At 44.7% G+C, this 16,634-nt stretch overlaps 1 protein-coding gene across 4 annotated transcripts in view; it reads left to right on the forward strand.

Moving 5' to 3' along the window:
- The window catches only part of LOC125442851 (immunoglobulin lambda-1 light chain-like), a 420,716-nt gene that overhangs the window by 56,562 nt on the left and 347,520 nt on the right, over positions 1–16,634 (forward strand). The window contains exons 1-2 of one of the 4 annotated variants that reach the window (XM_048514608.1): positions 176–283; positions 424–730. The exons of the other annotated variants lie outside the window; for them this stretch is intronic. Coding sequence (XP_048370565.1) covers positions 238–283; positions 424–730 — 353 coding nt within the window. The 5' untranslated portion in view covers positions 176–237. Of the gene's footprint in view, positions 1–175; positions 284–423; positions 731–16,634 lie in introns of those variants that run through there. 4 annotated transcript variants of the gene reach the window in all.

Here is a 16,634-nt window from a genome sequence, read left to right on the forward strand (position 1 = left end):
CAAAATTCAATTTTTTAAGCATCATGTTCAGAGCTGTGGGAGGAGATTTGCAACAGGACTGAAGGCGCATGGAGGGAAATGGGTCACTTGGTGGCAACCACTGAGCTCTGACCTCATTTGCATAGAGGGAGACGTCTTAAAGTTTAGGGAATTGACAGTCAACTCTGCTGATCAATTGCCCTTGGGATACCTCTCGTCAACCACCCCTTTGACCAAGGAAGCGGAGAATCTCTCACCATGACCAAGTCCCTGATGCTCTTCCTGTTTCTGGCTTTTTTCGGGGGTAGGATGGAGACATCATTAAAATCCCTAATTAGCCAAGCGTCCTTCCTTTCTTTCCCCCCTTTTAATCGCAATACTGATTATCCTTGCACTGTAACCATCACCCTTCTGCTTAACTTGTGCCTCTGATTTTGTTTCCAGGTTGCGATGCCCAATTCACAATGACTCAGCCGCCCTCTGTGTCGGCTGCCATTGGAGAGACTGTTAAGATCTCCTGTAGGAGAAGCAGTGAGAGCATAGATGACTACTGGAATTCCTGGTACCAACAGAAGCCCAGCAGTGCTCCAAAACTGCTCATTTATAGAAATGATGACAGAGAATCAGGAATCTCGGACCGATTCTCAGGTTCTCTGGACAGCTCTGCCAATGCTGCCATCTTAACCATCTCCAGTGTTCAAATAGATGACGAGGCTGATTATTACTGTTTATCTTATGATAGCAGCCTGCAATACACGATGATACAACTGCATGGGGAAGTGAGACAAAAACCTCCGTGCAGTGATCTAATTTCTTTTGTATCGATTGTAAATTCTTATTGGTACACCAGCTGAGCCTCCCAGACTAGTCAGGTTAATGAGAGCTGGGAGAGGTGATGGCACCCCCCATGATCTTGTGTTAGGCTGCGCCTCATGTTGAATGCATGCGAAACAGAGTGAGGGTCTAAAAGCGGAAGAGTGGTTGGGTGTGTTTGTGAGTTGAACTCCCCTTCCACCTGCAGCCTTGTACTTTGCCCCCTTGCCCCCACTGGCTGTTATTCCAAGAGGACTCACATTCATCTCAAAACCTTCTTGAAGTGGTGTGAGGAGCATTCAGCATCCTCCAGGGACCCCAGCTTCTGGATTGAAAACCACTCTTCCCTTTATGCCTATTCAGGTCTAACCTAAACCACAGGTCTGCTGCCATTGTGACCAGAGAGGCTCCTGGGAATTTCTGGGAATTTGAGTATTGATATCGTCCAGCTGAGTCTGTGGCTCAGTTCAGACTTCACACATAAAACCACAAATCTATCTAACACCCTTCATCAGGACCTATGTAAAATGCCACAAAAGGGGATAATACACCTGTACATCCTGAAGCCGAGATGCACCTATGCTGCCAGATTCTGACACAAATGGTTCATTGTGCATGTCTAGAGAATCATGTGTAGTGTTCTGTTTTGGTATAAATGGGAAAGTATATAAGCCTGAAATGTAATGACGAAAATGAGCCATTGTCTATACATTTTTTACAACATGGTGCAGTGTTTACGAGCAGTGGACTGTAATGTAGGAGAACCGGGCTTGATTCCCCACTCCTCCCTATGAGCAGCGGACTCTAATCTGGTGAACCAGCCCCTCCCCTGCCATTCTTACACCTGTAGCCTGCTAGGTGATCTTGGGTCACTCACAGTTCTTTCAGAACTCCCTCAGCCCCACCTGCCTGACAAGGTATCTGTTGTGGGGAGGGGAAGGAGTTTGTAAGCCGCTTTGGGAATCCTTGCGGGGTTGAGAAAAGAGGGGTAAAAAACCCACACTTCTTTCTCCTCCTCTTCCTCCTCGTCTTCTATAAAAGTAGACACATTCTACTACATGTAGAGTAGGGGGACTTCATTCTTGGCCAGAAGATGTCACTGTTACCCACAACTATAGCTTTTAAGAAAAGCCAGCATTTGTTCCTCTGAATTCCGAGTTTGGTCTTGCCTGGTTTAGAAAGGCAAGTTATGAGAAGGGCCATGAATGGAGTTCAGGTGTCTCTTGAAGTGGATGTATAGAGGACAGAATTGCGGGGGCAGGGGGAGGGGAAGCAGGTAGAAGACACCATTTCTATCCCATCTTCCAAGCAGGAGAACAGCAGCTGTTGGGCTTATTCCCTCAATTGGGCAGGACAGTTCCCATGAAAAGAGTCCACTAAGGAAACTGGGCCCCAGCAAATAAGGCTGAGTGGCACTCCGGTTTATTTCCCCCAATACATATATGGCCAATGGGGCCCACACACCTCTGCAACTCCCAGTTCTGACCATTCTTGAAATAATTCAGGGGATGAAATGATTCAGATCCAGTGAAAGCCACATTTTCCACTGCCACATTTTCATTCTGGATTAAATCAGTGCCGTTCTCAGCGCTTTTAACAATCTCCTCAGTGCAAATCTGTCCCCAAGTTGTGGCCTTTGCTGGAGTGTAGCACATTCCCTACACAGACATGAAACTATAATGTAGCTAATGATCACAGAACACATTTGCATGGGAGGAGGACCATTGCTCGGTTGTGGGGGATTTAATACAGGAGAGAGGGAGAAGGTGCCATCTAGTGATCTTTGTGCTCCGGAAAGTCCTTTAGAGAACTCAAGATGGGCTGGACTCTGCATTTCTTCACACTTTTCTATTACTTCTCCGGTAAGGTCAATTTACAGTCTAGATCAATCATAAAGCAGTTTGTATTGCATAGGAATACAGTGTATGATGTTTGAAAGAAGTCACAGGGGTGAATCCACCAGTTTTTTCATTCCATCCAACCTATTTCTCCTCATTACTGCATCTCAAATCTCATGGTCCTCAGCACAGCCTCTTTGGGGGTCAAAGGGGACCCCTCTCTCTTCCTTTCATCCCCGGAAAGGCAGTTTCAGTGTTTTCCTTGTTTTCTTTCTTTCTACAGGTATCAGGTCACAGCCAACTTTGACCCAGCCTCCTTTCCAGTCTGTATCCCCAGGACAGACGGTTCAACTTCCATGCACAGCCCGTGGCAGTGTAGGCCACACTCACTGGCTTCAGCAAAGACTTGGACAGGGCCCCCGTTTTGCACTCTATGGGGCCAGCACTCGGGGTGAAGGGATCCCAAACCGCTTTACTGGTTCTAAGTCTGGCGACGTTCACTATTTAGTCATTGCTAATGTCCAGGCTGAAGATGAGGCTGATTATTACTGTTGTTCATGGGATGGCAGCGGTAGCCAGTTCCACAGCAGTGAACTCTGATGGGGAACTGAGACAAAAACCTTCAGTCTTCCTCCCCACAGTGAAAAATACAGAATTATTACAGAATTTTGCCTGATCTGTGCCTCAAGTTGGTTGAACCAAAGGTGTCAAAGTTGTTTATTTACAGTCAGCGACCAGTAGTACAAGATCAAGGTACATCAGTTTCAAGATACCGTTACCATAGTATATATAGACAAAAGAGTACTAGAAGCACTATTCAGAATGTTACATAATCTATAATCTAAAAGAGGAGTACTAGAAGCAAATTTCATAATATTACATAATCTATGGTATTTACAAGAAGGAATAATTGCAACACTAATATAATTATTATTTTACCTAGACACAGTCAGTGACTATTTACTAAAAGGTCAACTTGTGAGAAAAGCAAGCAATAGATAGAATACCTTAACTATGACCAAAAATTAAAAATTTAGTATAGCTACACTTGTAAGTTGCCTGTGCAGTCTTGCTAAAACCTATAGTGACATTGCTAAAAACTCAGGTCTCCAACCATGTCTTCTAAGGATCACAATTAATTTAGTCTTCCCCTCCCTTAACTATTCAGCCGGCAGAAGTCTCTTATTGTGCTTACAGATTAAAGAACAAAAACGGGCCGTGGTTGAACCATATTTACTCAGTGGACTGGATCCAACCAGCTTTTCTGTGGATGAACAAGGGCGCGTATGTTTCTTTTGACCACCAAAAAGGTTATGCTGGGGATAGCAGGATCTGCACAGACCACAGCCATATGGGATGGGGACAAGAGACTGAGCTGAAAAGCAGGCTGGGGCCATGCCATTTCTATTAATTTAGGAGTGCTGTACAGCACAAACTCTGGAAGTGACATCTAATTAAAACGTGTAATAAATTACACAACAGTTATTAGCATCTACTAAGAATACTACTAAGCAATCGAAAGCCACAAAGGAAACAGAAAACGTACAGTTGAGCCATAAATCAATAAAAAAAGTGGGGTTACTGTTCTTGAAGGCACTAGAACAGTGGTGGCGAACCTATGGCACTCCAGATGTTCATGGACTACAATTCCCATCAGCCCCTGCACTAGAAACAAGAACATTGAATGAGATGTGGCACCTTAAAGAGCAATGGATATCTTGTAGCACAAAAAGCCTCTTATGCTAACAGCGTGTTTGTCCTTAAGATGCTGTGAGAGTTATGCTGCATTGGTATACAGACTTTGGCTGCTGTCCTAAGAACACTTTCCACAAGGTGTGGCCCATTGAATGAGACAGGACTTGCTTTGTAGTAGATGTGGTGGAAAAATGCCCTCTACCCTAGAATCCACTTTAATATTTTACTTATCGGGGCTACTCTATACATACGCTCTACAGGTTGCAATGCTGGTAGTAGATTGGCAAAAGAAAAACCACAGGAGATGAGTAAATTCAGACCCTCTCCCAGGCTCAGGCCCCTTCTGCAAGGGCCAATAAACACGGGTGAAGGATGCTAAATAACCCGTTTTTGGGGAGGGGATTTGCACAGATCCTGCTCCCGTGAGTCCACTCCATGATATTTCCCCCAATTTCCTTTTTATGTAAATGCCTCAAGCCACTTCTTTCTTCCTGCTTATATAAATGCCCAGAACCTATTGAGTTGTTATATATGGAGTCTCTTACATGGGAGGTCCAGTCTTATTCTGATTGGCTGAATTGTCTCTTACACGGAAGGTCCAGTCTTATTCTGATTGGCTGAATAGCCCATGGAGCTGTGATTGGTGTGGGAGGTGCCTTGTGCTCCTTTAAAGAGGGAACCAGAGAGTCCCAGGCAGAGAGCTCTTTGCTTCCCCAGGATACAGAGAATGTCTGGACTCCTCCCCATGGCCTGGGCCCTGGTTCTCCTCTTGGTCCTCAGTTACCCCTCAGGTAACCAAGGGAGCCAGAGCCCATGTGACTCTGAGAAGCTGATTTCAGTGCATATTCCCCTGTAGCTTCTCTATAAATGCAAGTCCATTTTTCTTTCTCTCATGGTTTCCGTTTCCCTTGCAGGTTCCACCTCTCAGCCTGTGCTGACTCAAACACCCTCCGCATCTTCCTCCCTGGGGGAGACTGTGCATCTTCCCTGTTCCATGCCCTTTGGGACCAGCATTGGTGATTACAGAGTCCACTGGCACCAGCAGAAATCAGGGGGTGTTCCCGTGTTTCTATACCACTATTACACCAGCAGCGACCAGGCCAGGGGTTCAGGGATCCCAGAGAGATTCACGGTCTCCCCTGATACTTCCAAGAACCGCTGGAATTTAGTCATCACTGGAGTCCACGTTGAAGACGATGCTGATTATTACTGCTCCACGTGGGATCTCATGAGCCTCTCGTACCACAGTGATGCAGGCAGATGTGGAAGAGCGACAAAAACTTAAGCTGTGGCATGACCCCCCTCTGTGAAAGGGCAGACATGAAGCAGCGAACCACCGGAGAGTGGCTCAGAATTAGCTGCACAATATTCCACACTCTGCTTTGCCCCCGTCACGATCCTTCGTTCAACGGCCGTTAGCAATTTCACAACATCCTCCCTGGTAATCCCATTCAAGGGAAACCTTGTTTGGGCCTTTTAACTATAATGTCTAGATTTCATTTTGAGCAACGTAATCTCTCATTTGACAGGCAGGTGCCATCCAGACACCAGGAAAACAACAGCAGCTATTTTGGCTGCCTGGGTTGGTTTCTTCCTAAGGGACACCGCTGAGCAGAAAAGGCCGGTCAACTGGAAACCACAGCCTCCACATTCCTTGTGGTAACAAAAGTGGGTCCCTGACCCACAAAGTGCAGGTGGTGGGCCCCAGGTACTCAAGCTTAAATCCTATTTCCCAAATGGTGTGGATTCTGAAGGACAGCTGCTGTTGATGCCATCAGGGCTCCTGCTGCCTTAAGAACATAAGAACATAAGAAACAAGACTGCTGGAACAGACCAGAGTCCATCTAGTCCAGCACTCTGCTACTTGCACTGGCCCACCAGGTGCCTTTGAAAGCTCACATGCAAGATGTGAAAGCAATGGCCTGCTGCTGCTGCTGCTGCTACTCCCTAGCACCTGGTCTGCTAAGGCATTTGCAATCTCAGATCAAGGAGGATCAAGATTGGTAGCCATAGATCGACTTCTCCTCCATAAATCTATCCAAGCCCCCTTTTAAAGCTTTTAAAGTTAAAGCCTTTAATGATGGCAACCATATGCAAACAATTATTATGGGGTAGGTGCATTATATAAGTGCAGTCAATCCACTTTTGCACCCAGAAGGCTAATTACTTGTCCCAAGACAATCGAATCATAGAATCACAGAGTTGGAAGAGACCACAAGGGCCATCAAGTCCAACCCCCTGCCATGCAGGAATACACAATCAAAGCACTCCCGATATATGTTCATCTAGCCTCTGTTTGAAAACCTCCAAAGAAGGATTTTTAAATAATTTTCAATAACTATTTTTTGATAGTTTAATAATTGTTAACAATTGAATAATTGTTTTTGAATCTTTATAATATAATGTACATGCAAAAATGCTTCTCTAATTGTTCACAAAAATAAATCATTCAAATCTATGACTACTATATTTACAATTCAGAGACATCTTTTTAAAGTTGTTTAAATAAAAAATCATTACAATTTACACATTTGCCAGTCATCAATCATCAGCCATATTCTGGCTTAGACAATCCTTTTTTGATTATTTGAACAATGAAACTTAACAACATACCCATTTGTCAATGCTCACTTAATAAATCATAATTTGGCTTATGCATATTTTGACTTGGGCTAGTCAAACTCCAGTAGGTTTGGTCTTGGAAATCCTTCAGTAGGCCCAATACCTAAGAGTTGGAAAAGCAAGTTAATACAAAAAAAGTATTTTAAAATTATTGTGCATGATATCCAGATCATATCAAACCACAAATTAGATTATTACTCACTTGTAGCTCAATTATAATGGTCCCAAAGAGGTTTGAACTAATAGTTTCTGACTTTTGCCCTTCCTGAAAAATGAAATATTCAAAATTGTATCAGTTTAACTACATTTCAAAATATAAAGAACAAGAAAGCTTGTTTGTTGAATGCCTGCCTGCCTTGCAGTTCTAAAGGCAGCAGAAGCCAAGCAAACTGACTCAAATAACATGCTGGTCAGAAGTTGCCTACCAAATCAGGTATCATTGGCTGTTCTTGAACATGTGAAACTGCCTTCCACCAAACCAGAGCATTGTCCCATTAAAGTCAGTACTGTCTACTCATACTGGCAGCAACTCTCCACGGTCTCAGGAAGGGGTCTTTCACATCACTTCCTACATGATCCTTTTAGCTGGAGATGCCAAGGATTGAACCAGGAATCTTCTCCACGTCAAGCGGACACTCTACCACTGAGCCAAGCCCCTCACTTTGTGGATTCTCGTCCTTCTCTCATGGCCAGGGATTAGGACCTCCAATAACGATGGTAAGTGAATTCCATCGACTTTGAGCAGGAAAGGAAAGGGCTTCTGTAAATTTTCTCTCAGAGGAGCAGTTCTTCATTCCTAAAACCAGACGTGACAGGACGACTCCATAATCTTGTTCCCTCAAACCCTTTCGCACATGCAGAATCATGCACTTTCAATTCACTTTCAATGCACTTTGCAGCTGCATTTTACTGTGCGGAATAGCAAAATCCACTTGCAAACAATTGTGAAACTGGATTGAAAGAACATTATTCTTGATAGGTATAAACAAAGAGAATGTAGGAAGACTGATAGAAACCATATTTTTTTTCTTTCAAAAATGCTGTATTTAATTATGCAAAGTTTTAACCAACTTTTCAATTACTGTATATTTTCTTTTTGTGTGTATGTGCGTGAGTACGTGTGCGTTTGTTTTGGTTTTTTGTAACTCTTTGTGGTCATTTAATAAACTATTTTTAAAAAGTACATTATTCTGCCCGTGCAGAAGGGGCCTCAGTCCAAACTCAGGATTTGCTGTGATTAGTCAGTGAGGAGGGAAATACACTCTGCAAAAGCTTGGAGGCACTCAGTGGCCACCCTGAACTCTTTGATAATAGTGCCTCTGAGCATATGTAGAATGCCTCTCCCTCATCACTGAGTAGCCGCAGCTCCCACAGTTCATTTGAACCCAGACAGAATAGATTGACGTCTCAGGCAGATTTTCAGCCTGTCACTGTGGAAATCAGGCTTCCCACAGATGCTATCCTGTGATGTCACACACAGCCACTGCCTGAAACTAATAATAGCTGGACACATTTGCATAACGGTTGTAGAAAGTTGCTTTTAAAGAACAGCTGAGCAGAGGCATCCCAGCGAAACAGAGGGTGGGAATGCCTTTGACCATCATGTGGGTCACCTTAGTTTCCTTGGTGGGTGTATTGAGCTCAGGTAAGGACACATCTGTAATCGAAGAAAGTTTAATCTGAGATGCAGAAGCATGATTTACAATGCGAGCTGGCAGTAACATTGTCCATGGTCTTATTCCAGGATGCATGTGCCAACTAGTGTTGACCCAACCGCCCTCGATGGCCCAGTCTCCAGGATCGACTGTCATGATCTCTTGTGCCATGAGCAGTGGCTACAGCATCAGCACGGAGAGGGTCTACTGGTTCCAGCAGAAACTTGGGGGTCCACCTCTGTATCTATATCATTATCACAAAAGCAGTGACCAAGCCAGGATTTCAGGGATCCCCGAGAGATTCAGCGTCTCCCCCAATCGCTCCAACAACCTCTGGAATTTAGTCATTGCAGGAGTCCAAGCTGACGACGATGCTGATTATTATTGCTACGCTTGGGACGACAAGCTCAAAACGTGTCACAGTGTCGCATCTGCAGGAGGAACCGAGACAAAAAGCTTTCGCTGGTTGCACACGCAGGGCCAAGTGTCTGCAGAGGAAACAGTGAAAAGATACCGGATGGGCAGAGAGATTTTTGTTGCCATTGTCCCTGTAATCTCTGCCGCTCAGTCTGAATATTGTGCTGTTCCTGGTCTAAATGCTTTGAAAGTGTTAGGTCCCTGGATCGTAACCCAATAAATGAGCTCTGGAAGTTTACTCAGCAGCTTTTATCGAGGAGTTAATTCAAGCACATTAACTTGGCAAAGCCAGTTCTAACTGAACTGGCATCTTAGGACCCATAGATCCCCCTTGAGTAACCACTCCCAGATCCCCAAAGAAAGCATCTGGTGCCTAGGATACAGGTGTGCCCAGTCCCAAGGTCAGCATCAAATAGCATTGGAGCCACCGGGCTTCCTGCCCATGACAAGGTAACAGTCCTCATTCTTTTCTCACCGGACAGGCATGTCAGGGGAGGCCAACTTTTCTAACAAGCATGCAAAGCCATAATATTCAAGTCAAGGAACGAATGCATAGATAGCAATGGTTACATATAGATGGGCTGTTGCTTGTAGATCAGTTGTTATCTCAGGACATCTTCAGCCAATACCTGGAGGTTAGCAATCCTAAATAGGTGAATCTTCAGCATCTCCATTTAGGTTAGGGCTAAGGGGTGGGGAAGACCCTGTCTGACAGCCCCACATTTGGAACAGAACTTCGCTGGTTCAGTGGATAAGGCAGTTTTGCATTTGTTGGTGAGGCAGAAACCAGAGACCTTTCTGCAAAAAAGAAAAAGAGCAAAGCTTATGTTTGAGAGCCAGTCACTGAGATGGAATCTCTTGTGAGCTTTTTCCTTTTATCACACAAGGGGGTGGGGATAGTTGAGGAACCACCAATGATCTGGAAGCCCATTTGCCTACATTTGCATTCTGAACATCTGGGGCCTTAAAAGGGAAAAGGAGGATCCTATATTCAGATCCTTTGCATCTGAAAGCCAACCAGCCCCTAATCCCTGGCCATGGCTCAACCACTTTTCCTGCTGCTCTTCTTCACTTACTCCCCTGGTAATGGAGAACATTAACTTTGTTCATGTCGACTCCCTCCTCCCCATTTATGTCTCCCTTTTCTGCGGTGCTAAAGTGATCTCATGATTTCTCTGACAATGCTGTTCCTGCATAGATTTCCTTCCCTTTCCCCCCCAGCTTGATAGAATAAAAGCATCACGGATGAGGACCGCTTCTCAATTTTTCATTTTCTTTCAGGGGCCTTTGCCCAGTTTGTTCTGACTCAGTCGCCCTCTACATATGCCCCCCTTGGAGGAACAGTGAAGATACCCTGCCCCAGGAGCAGTGGTAGCATAGCAACGGGCTACATATCCTGGTACCAACAGAAACCTGACAGTGCTCTCAAACTGATAATGTATGAGTTCCTCAAGAGACCCACAGGAATTCCTGACCGGTTCTCTGGCTCTATGGACACCTCTGCCAACTCTGGAACCTTAACCATCTCCAACGTTCAAGCAGAAGATGAGGCCAATTATCACTGTTTGTCTCATAAAGAGTGGGCCACACACAGTGGTAAAACCACAGGGGAAGTGAAACAAAAACCTCCAAATAGTAGTCCGCAGTGGGTTGCATGTTGTTGTCAGAAGGTCGGAAGGCTGCAGGTACCTTGTCATTCAATCACAGTGGCCAGCTTCCTCAAAATTACCTTGTAAAGGGGTTTGTTTAATTATTTAATTCATTCATTTGTACTCCACCTTTCTTCCCAATGGGGAATCAAAGTGACTTTTTAACCTCACAAAACCTCTGTGAGGTAATTCAGGCGGAGGGAGTGTAAAAAGGTTATGGTCACCCAGCAAACTTCCATGGTATGAGAGGGCATTTGAACTCAGGCCTTCTACATACTAGTCCAATGCTCTTACCCACTACGTCACACTGGCTCTAAGCTTGAGCTCATCTGGGTGTGGTATTAGTACATCTCTCTCCATAATTTGAGTGAATGTTAGAGCACAGAGAACATGTACAGAATACCTCACCCAAACAACAACCAGGCTCTCAGCCTTAAGGAACCAAGGAACCAGAGTTTCTATGCGGGAGATCCATGGAATTAATTGCTAATGAGTGTACAGTTTAAACTCAGTTTTCAAATATTCCCACCAAGGAACCACAGATGAAGCAATAATCTACCCTCTCCTACCCAAGTGCATCCCTTTCCACATTGGAATCAGAGTGACACCAGTTTAAGAGCACTCATTTTATTAATGTAATGGATTATATTGACATAATGCAAAAAAACCAGAGGATTGCAACTGATTATATGATTAATTGAAAGCATTATCCTTTTTTACTCCCTTGTTCTCCAGTTTTTGTCACCCAGTTTTCCATTGTTGATGGTATGTTGTGTTTGATGCTGTTTTGATTGCATTGCATTTAAAAACTGTGTAATCTGCTATGTTTCTCAGTAAGAAAAGTGTTCTATAATTATAAATAATTATTGTACAGTTTAATGTGATGAGTCACAAATAGTGAACCCAACACTCTGTCAACACAACATAAGAACATAAGAACAAGCCAGCTGGATCAGACCAGAGTCCATCTAGTCCAGCACTCTGCTACTCGCAGTGGCCCACCAGGTGCCCTTGGGAGCTCACATGCAGGAGGTGAAAGCAATGGCCTTCTGCTGCCTCTACTGCTCCCGAGCACCTGGTCTGCTAAGGCATTTGCAACCTCAGATCAAAGAGGATCAAGATTGGTAGCCATAAATCAACTTCTCCTCCATAAATCTATGCAAGCCCCTTTTAAAGCTATCCAGGTTAGTGGCCATCACCACCTCCTGTGGTGATCTTTCCCATGTTCCTCTTCCCCCAGCAGTCCTTTCAAGACCTGGGAAAATTTATTATTAGGGCTGTTGAAGCTTGAGGGAAATAACAACACAGAGAATTTGCTGCCAATTGAACTGCTGATCTACCCAGATGGGTTCCTTCGGCTGAACTGCAGGAATGCATGATGTAGTGCCTGGAATCACCAGCAGATGTAGCTGTTGCCTCACCTTTGTCAGCTTGTATTCTAAACAATTAAGCAGTCCTGGCAGCTGTGCCTTACAGCCGGGAAAGGGTTTATCAAAGGCCATAGAAAGGACCAGACAGCAGGCAAGGGAGTGTGTATGAAAAACCATGAGGTTTTCCAAAAGCACCAGATTTTAATGTAAAGGGTGAATATTCCGGCTGGAGCCTCACAACCCCCCACTCCTTACTTTCCTTCCACTGCTCAGCAACTGAAATGAGAAATGCAGTGGCTGAAGTTTGCACATGAACAAACACATGAAGCTGCCTTATTCCGAGTCCGACCCTTGGTTGACTATGAGGGTGACAGGCAGCTAATGCTCTACGCAGCCTCTGTGGTGTTCTGTATCACCCCCTGGATGAACCTGTTTTTTTTTAAAAAAGGAATGGAACTTGGAAAGTTCTTCATACAAAGCAGATACATATTTTATATCTAGATCTATGATTGGTTGTAACTAGCTACCAGATAAGCAACACAAATGCAAATAACTAAGCTAGTCAGCATGTGCTTATGAGATACATCTGATATTGCAAGAAGGCCAGTCTCAACACTTAACCACTATTAAAAAGCAATTAATCTAATTTTTTCTTTAATTGTTTCAACCAACTGTCCCGAATACAAGCAGCTCTAAGCAACAGAGTTCATGGACTGCTAAAAAATGTCTGAACTCTCAGTCATCTTGCAAATCCAGCGATAGAAGAGCGACATCATGGCTGCTACTGCAACTTGTTGAGCGTAGCTTCCAGCCTGGACTAAGAGCTAGTGGAATTATCGTTATGTGACGGAGACCTTGCTAGGCCTTAAAACTTGGAGTTCAGAGTCCAGGAATTGTTTTGCTCAATACAATGCCCCTTGCTTTTCTAGAGCTCTCCTGCAAGAGGGACTTCAGATGCAGAGGGGCCATTTGCATGAAGGGGCTGCTCACCCGGGCTCTGGGGGTTTAAAAGAAATGGAAAGCTGGTCAGTCAGAGATCTGGCTGAAAGGTTTCCTCACTATGGCCAGGGTCCTGCTTCTCGCCACAATCCTTGTCATCTCCATTGGTGAGAGAATTTCAAATTGTTAAAAAAAATCAGAAAAAATCAGAATACTCGTAATTTGGCGCCTCACAAATGCCGGGTGTTTCTGATAGCATGAAATACTGTAATTGTCATTCCCCCCTTCTGTTTTTTTCTCTCAGGTCCCAGTTCCCAGCAACTGCAGTCGTTGGGGTCCTCAGGGACCGTATCTCTCAGTGGGACCACCACCCTGTCTTGCAGACAGAGCAGCGGGACCATCACTGACACCAACTACCCGTTCTGGCTGCAGCAGAAGCAGGGCACTGCTCCAAGGCTAATCATCCACAGCACCAGTAGCAGACCGTCAGGGGGCCCAGATCGTTTCAGTGGGTCGAGGTCAGGGGACACCATGTCCCTGACCCTCACAGGGGCCCTGATGGAAGATGAAGCAGATTATTACTGTGCTACGTGGACTGGGAGCGGGTGGCACAGTCATGAATGCAGATAGGGAAGTGAGACAAAAACCCTGTTCCCTCTGTCAAGGCACTTTTACACATGCAGAATGATGCACTTTCAATCCACTTTCAATGCACTTTGCAGCTGGATTTTACTGTGCAGAAGAGCAAAATTCCACTTGCAAACAATTGTGAAAGTGGATTGAAAGTGCATTATTCTTTACGTGCGGAAGGGTCCTCAGTCCAAACTCAGGATTTGCTGTGATTAGCAGTGAGGAGGGAAATACAATCTGCAGAAGCTTGGAGGCACTCAATGGCCACCCTGAACTCTACCATCATAGCGCCTCTGAGCACATGTAGAATGCATTTCCCTCATCACTGAGTAGCCGCAGCTCCCACAACTCATTTGAACCCAGACAGAATCGATTGACGTCTCAGGCAGATTTTCAGCCTGTCACTGTGGAAATCAGGCTTCCTACAGATGCTATCCTGTGATGTCACACACAGCCACTGGCTGAAACTCATAATAACTGGACATATTTGCATAACGGTTGTAGAAAGTTGTTTTTAAAGAAGAGCTGAGCCAAGGCAACCCAGAGAAACAGAGGGTAGGAATGCCTTTGACCATCATGTGGGTCACCTTAGTTTCCTTGGTGAGTGTATTGAGCTCAGGCAAGGACACATCTATAATCGAACAAAGTTTAATCTGAGATATAGAAGCATGATTTACAATGCGAGCTGGCAGTAACATTGTCCATGGTCTTATTCCAGAATACATGTGCCAACTAGTGTTGACCCAACCGCCCTCGATGGCCCAGTCTCCAGGATCGACAGTTAAGATCTCCTTTCTTACTTTCCTTCCACTGTACAGTGACTGAAATGAGAAATGCAGTGGATGGAGCTTGAACATGCACAAACACACGAAGCTATCTTATTCCGAGTCTGACCCTTGGTCGACTAGATGGTGACAGGCAGCAAACGCTCTCCGGAGCCTCAGTGGTGTTCTTTATCACCTCCCGGATTAACAGAGGCTCATTCCGCACATGCAGAATAATGCACTTTCAAACTGCTTTCAATGCTCTTTGAAGCTGTGCGGAATAGCAAAATCCACTTGCAAACAGTTGTGAAAGTGGTTTGAAAACGCATTATTTTGTGTGTGCGGAAGGGGCCATATTTTTGTTAAAAGGAGATACTGGGGAACTGAACTTGGAACGTTCTTCATACAAAGCAGATATATATTTTATGTTATATATTTTTTTATATATTTCTCCCCTCCTCCACTACAACAGGGCTCTGGGTAGGTGACAGCACATTAAATACACTTTAAAACAGAAACAATTCATGTAGATCAAAATCCATAAAATACCAATAAGATGGTGCCCTAAGTTCCCAGCAGAACTGACTCCTGAGAATAACAGCCCCTCCACACACACAAAGTAAGTGGAGAGGGAGGCTCAGTGGAGCATCCAGAAGGGGGTGGGGGTCAGCTCCACACGGTGACTGGTGGATTGAATAAACCTGCAACCATGATTTATTGAAAGTCTGCCACCATGTGCTTGGTGGAACATCTTCTTCTTGCAGGCCCTGGGGAACTGGGCCAGATCCCGCAGAGTTCTACCAGGCAGGGACCAGGGCTTTTTTGGTGCTGGCCCTGGTTGAGGAGAATTGGACTGCTCTCAGAGTCCAGGAATTGTTTTGATCAATGCAATGCCCCTTGTTTTTCTAGAGCTCTCCTGCAAGAGGGACTTCAGATGCAGAGGGACCATTTGCATGAAGGGGCTGCTCACCCGGGCTCTAGGGGTTTAAAAGAAACTGAAAGCTGGTCAGTCAGAGATCTGGCTGAAAGGTTTCCTCACTATGGCCTGGGTCCTGCTTCTTGCCACAATTCTTGTCATCTCCATTGGTGAGAGAATTTCACATCGTTAAAAAACCCAGAAAAATCAGAATACTCGTAATTTGGCGTCTCACAAATGCCTGGTGTTTCTGATAGCATGAAATACTGTAATTGCCATTCCCCCCTTCTGCTTTTTTCTGTCAGGTCCCAGTTCCCAGCAACTGCAGGCTCTGGCATCCTCAAAGACCGTATCTCTCAGTGGGACCACCATCCTGTCTTGCAGACAGAGCAGCGGGACCATCACTGATAACAACTACCCGTTCTGGCTGCAGCAGAAGCAGGGCACTGCTCCAAGGAAGATCATCTACCACACTAGCAGCAGACCATCAGGGGTCCCAGATCGTTTCAGTGGGTCAAAGTCAGGGGACACCATGTCCCTGACCATCACAGGGGCCCTGATGGAAGATGAAGCAGACTATTACTGTGCTACATGGGGTAACAGCGGGTGGCACAGTCATGAATTCAGATAGGGAAGTGAGACAAAAACCCTGTTCCCTCTGTCAGGGTACTTTTACACATGCAGAATAATGCACTTTAAAAAATGAATTAATTGAATTGTAAAAAAATAGTAATAAAAGAAAGAGAACATCTTGAATTATGCGTAAGATTCCAAGATATATTCAGTTACAGACATATAACAATTTCCCCAAACCTATTATCTGCAAGCATGCAACTGCCATTGGTGGTCTGGCCCTGTCTCTCTAGTAGGGGCATTGTCTCACATGCAGAATTATGCGTTTTCAATCCACTTTCAACATATTTTGCAGCTGGAATTTACTGTGCGGAATAGCAAAATCCACTTGCAAACAATTGTGAAAGTGGATTGAAAGTGCATTGTTCTGCACGTGCGAAATTGTCTCTCTGGGCTCAGGCAGAATCCCATATTAGCCTCTGTTCTTGGTGTAACCAATGAGATCCTGAGTTAAAGCTGCCGCCACCTATGAGACCTGGGATACGAGCAGCAGCCCTGAATATTTAGAAAGTTGCTCCAAGTTTTATTTGGTTTCTTAATGTGAGATTTAAAACTCTGAATTAAGAGCACAAGCACCCCAAATATGTGGTTACTTCCAATTTTTTAATTCAACAGTCAACAGATGGGTGCCTGGCTAAGGTAACCTCTAACCATTACCAATCTCTGTATCTAATTCCCTTTTGTGTCCTCTGACTGTGGATACTTAAACCTGCA

Source organism: Sphaerodactylus townsendi, linkage group LG13, assembly GCF_021028975.2.
Source record: "Sphaerodactylus townsendi isolate TG3544 linkage group LG13, MPM_Stown_v2.3, whole genome shotgun sequence".
NCBI lineage: Eukaryota > Metazoa > Chordata > Lepidosauria > Squamata > Sphaerodactylidae > Sphaerodactylus > Sphaerodactylus townsendi.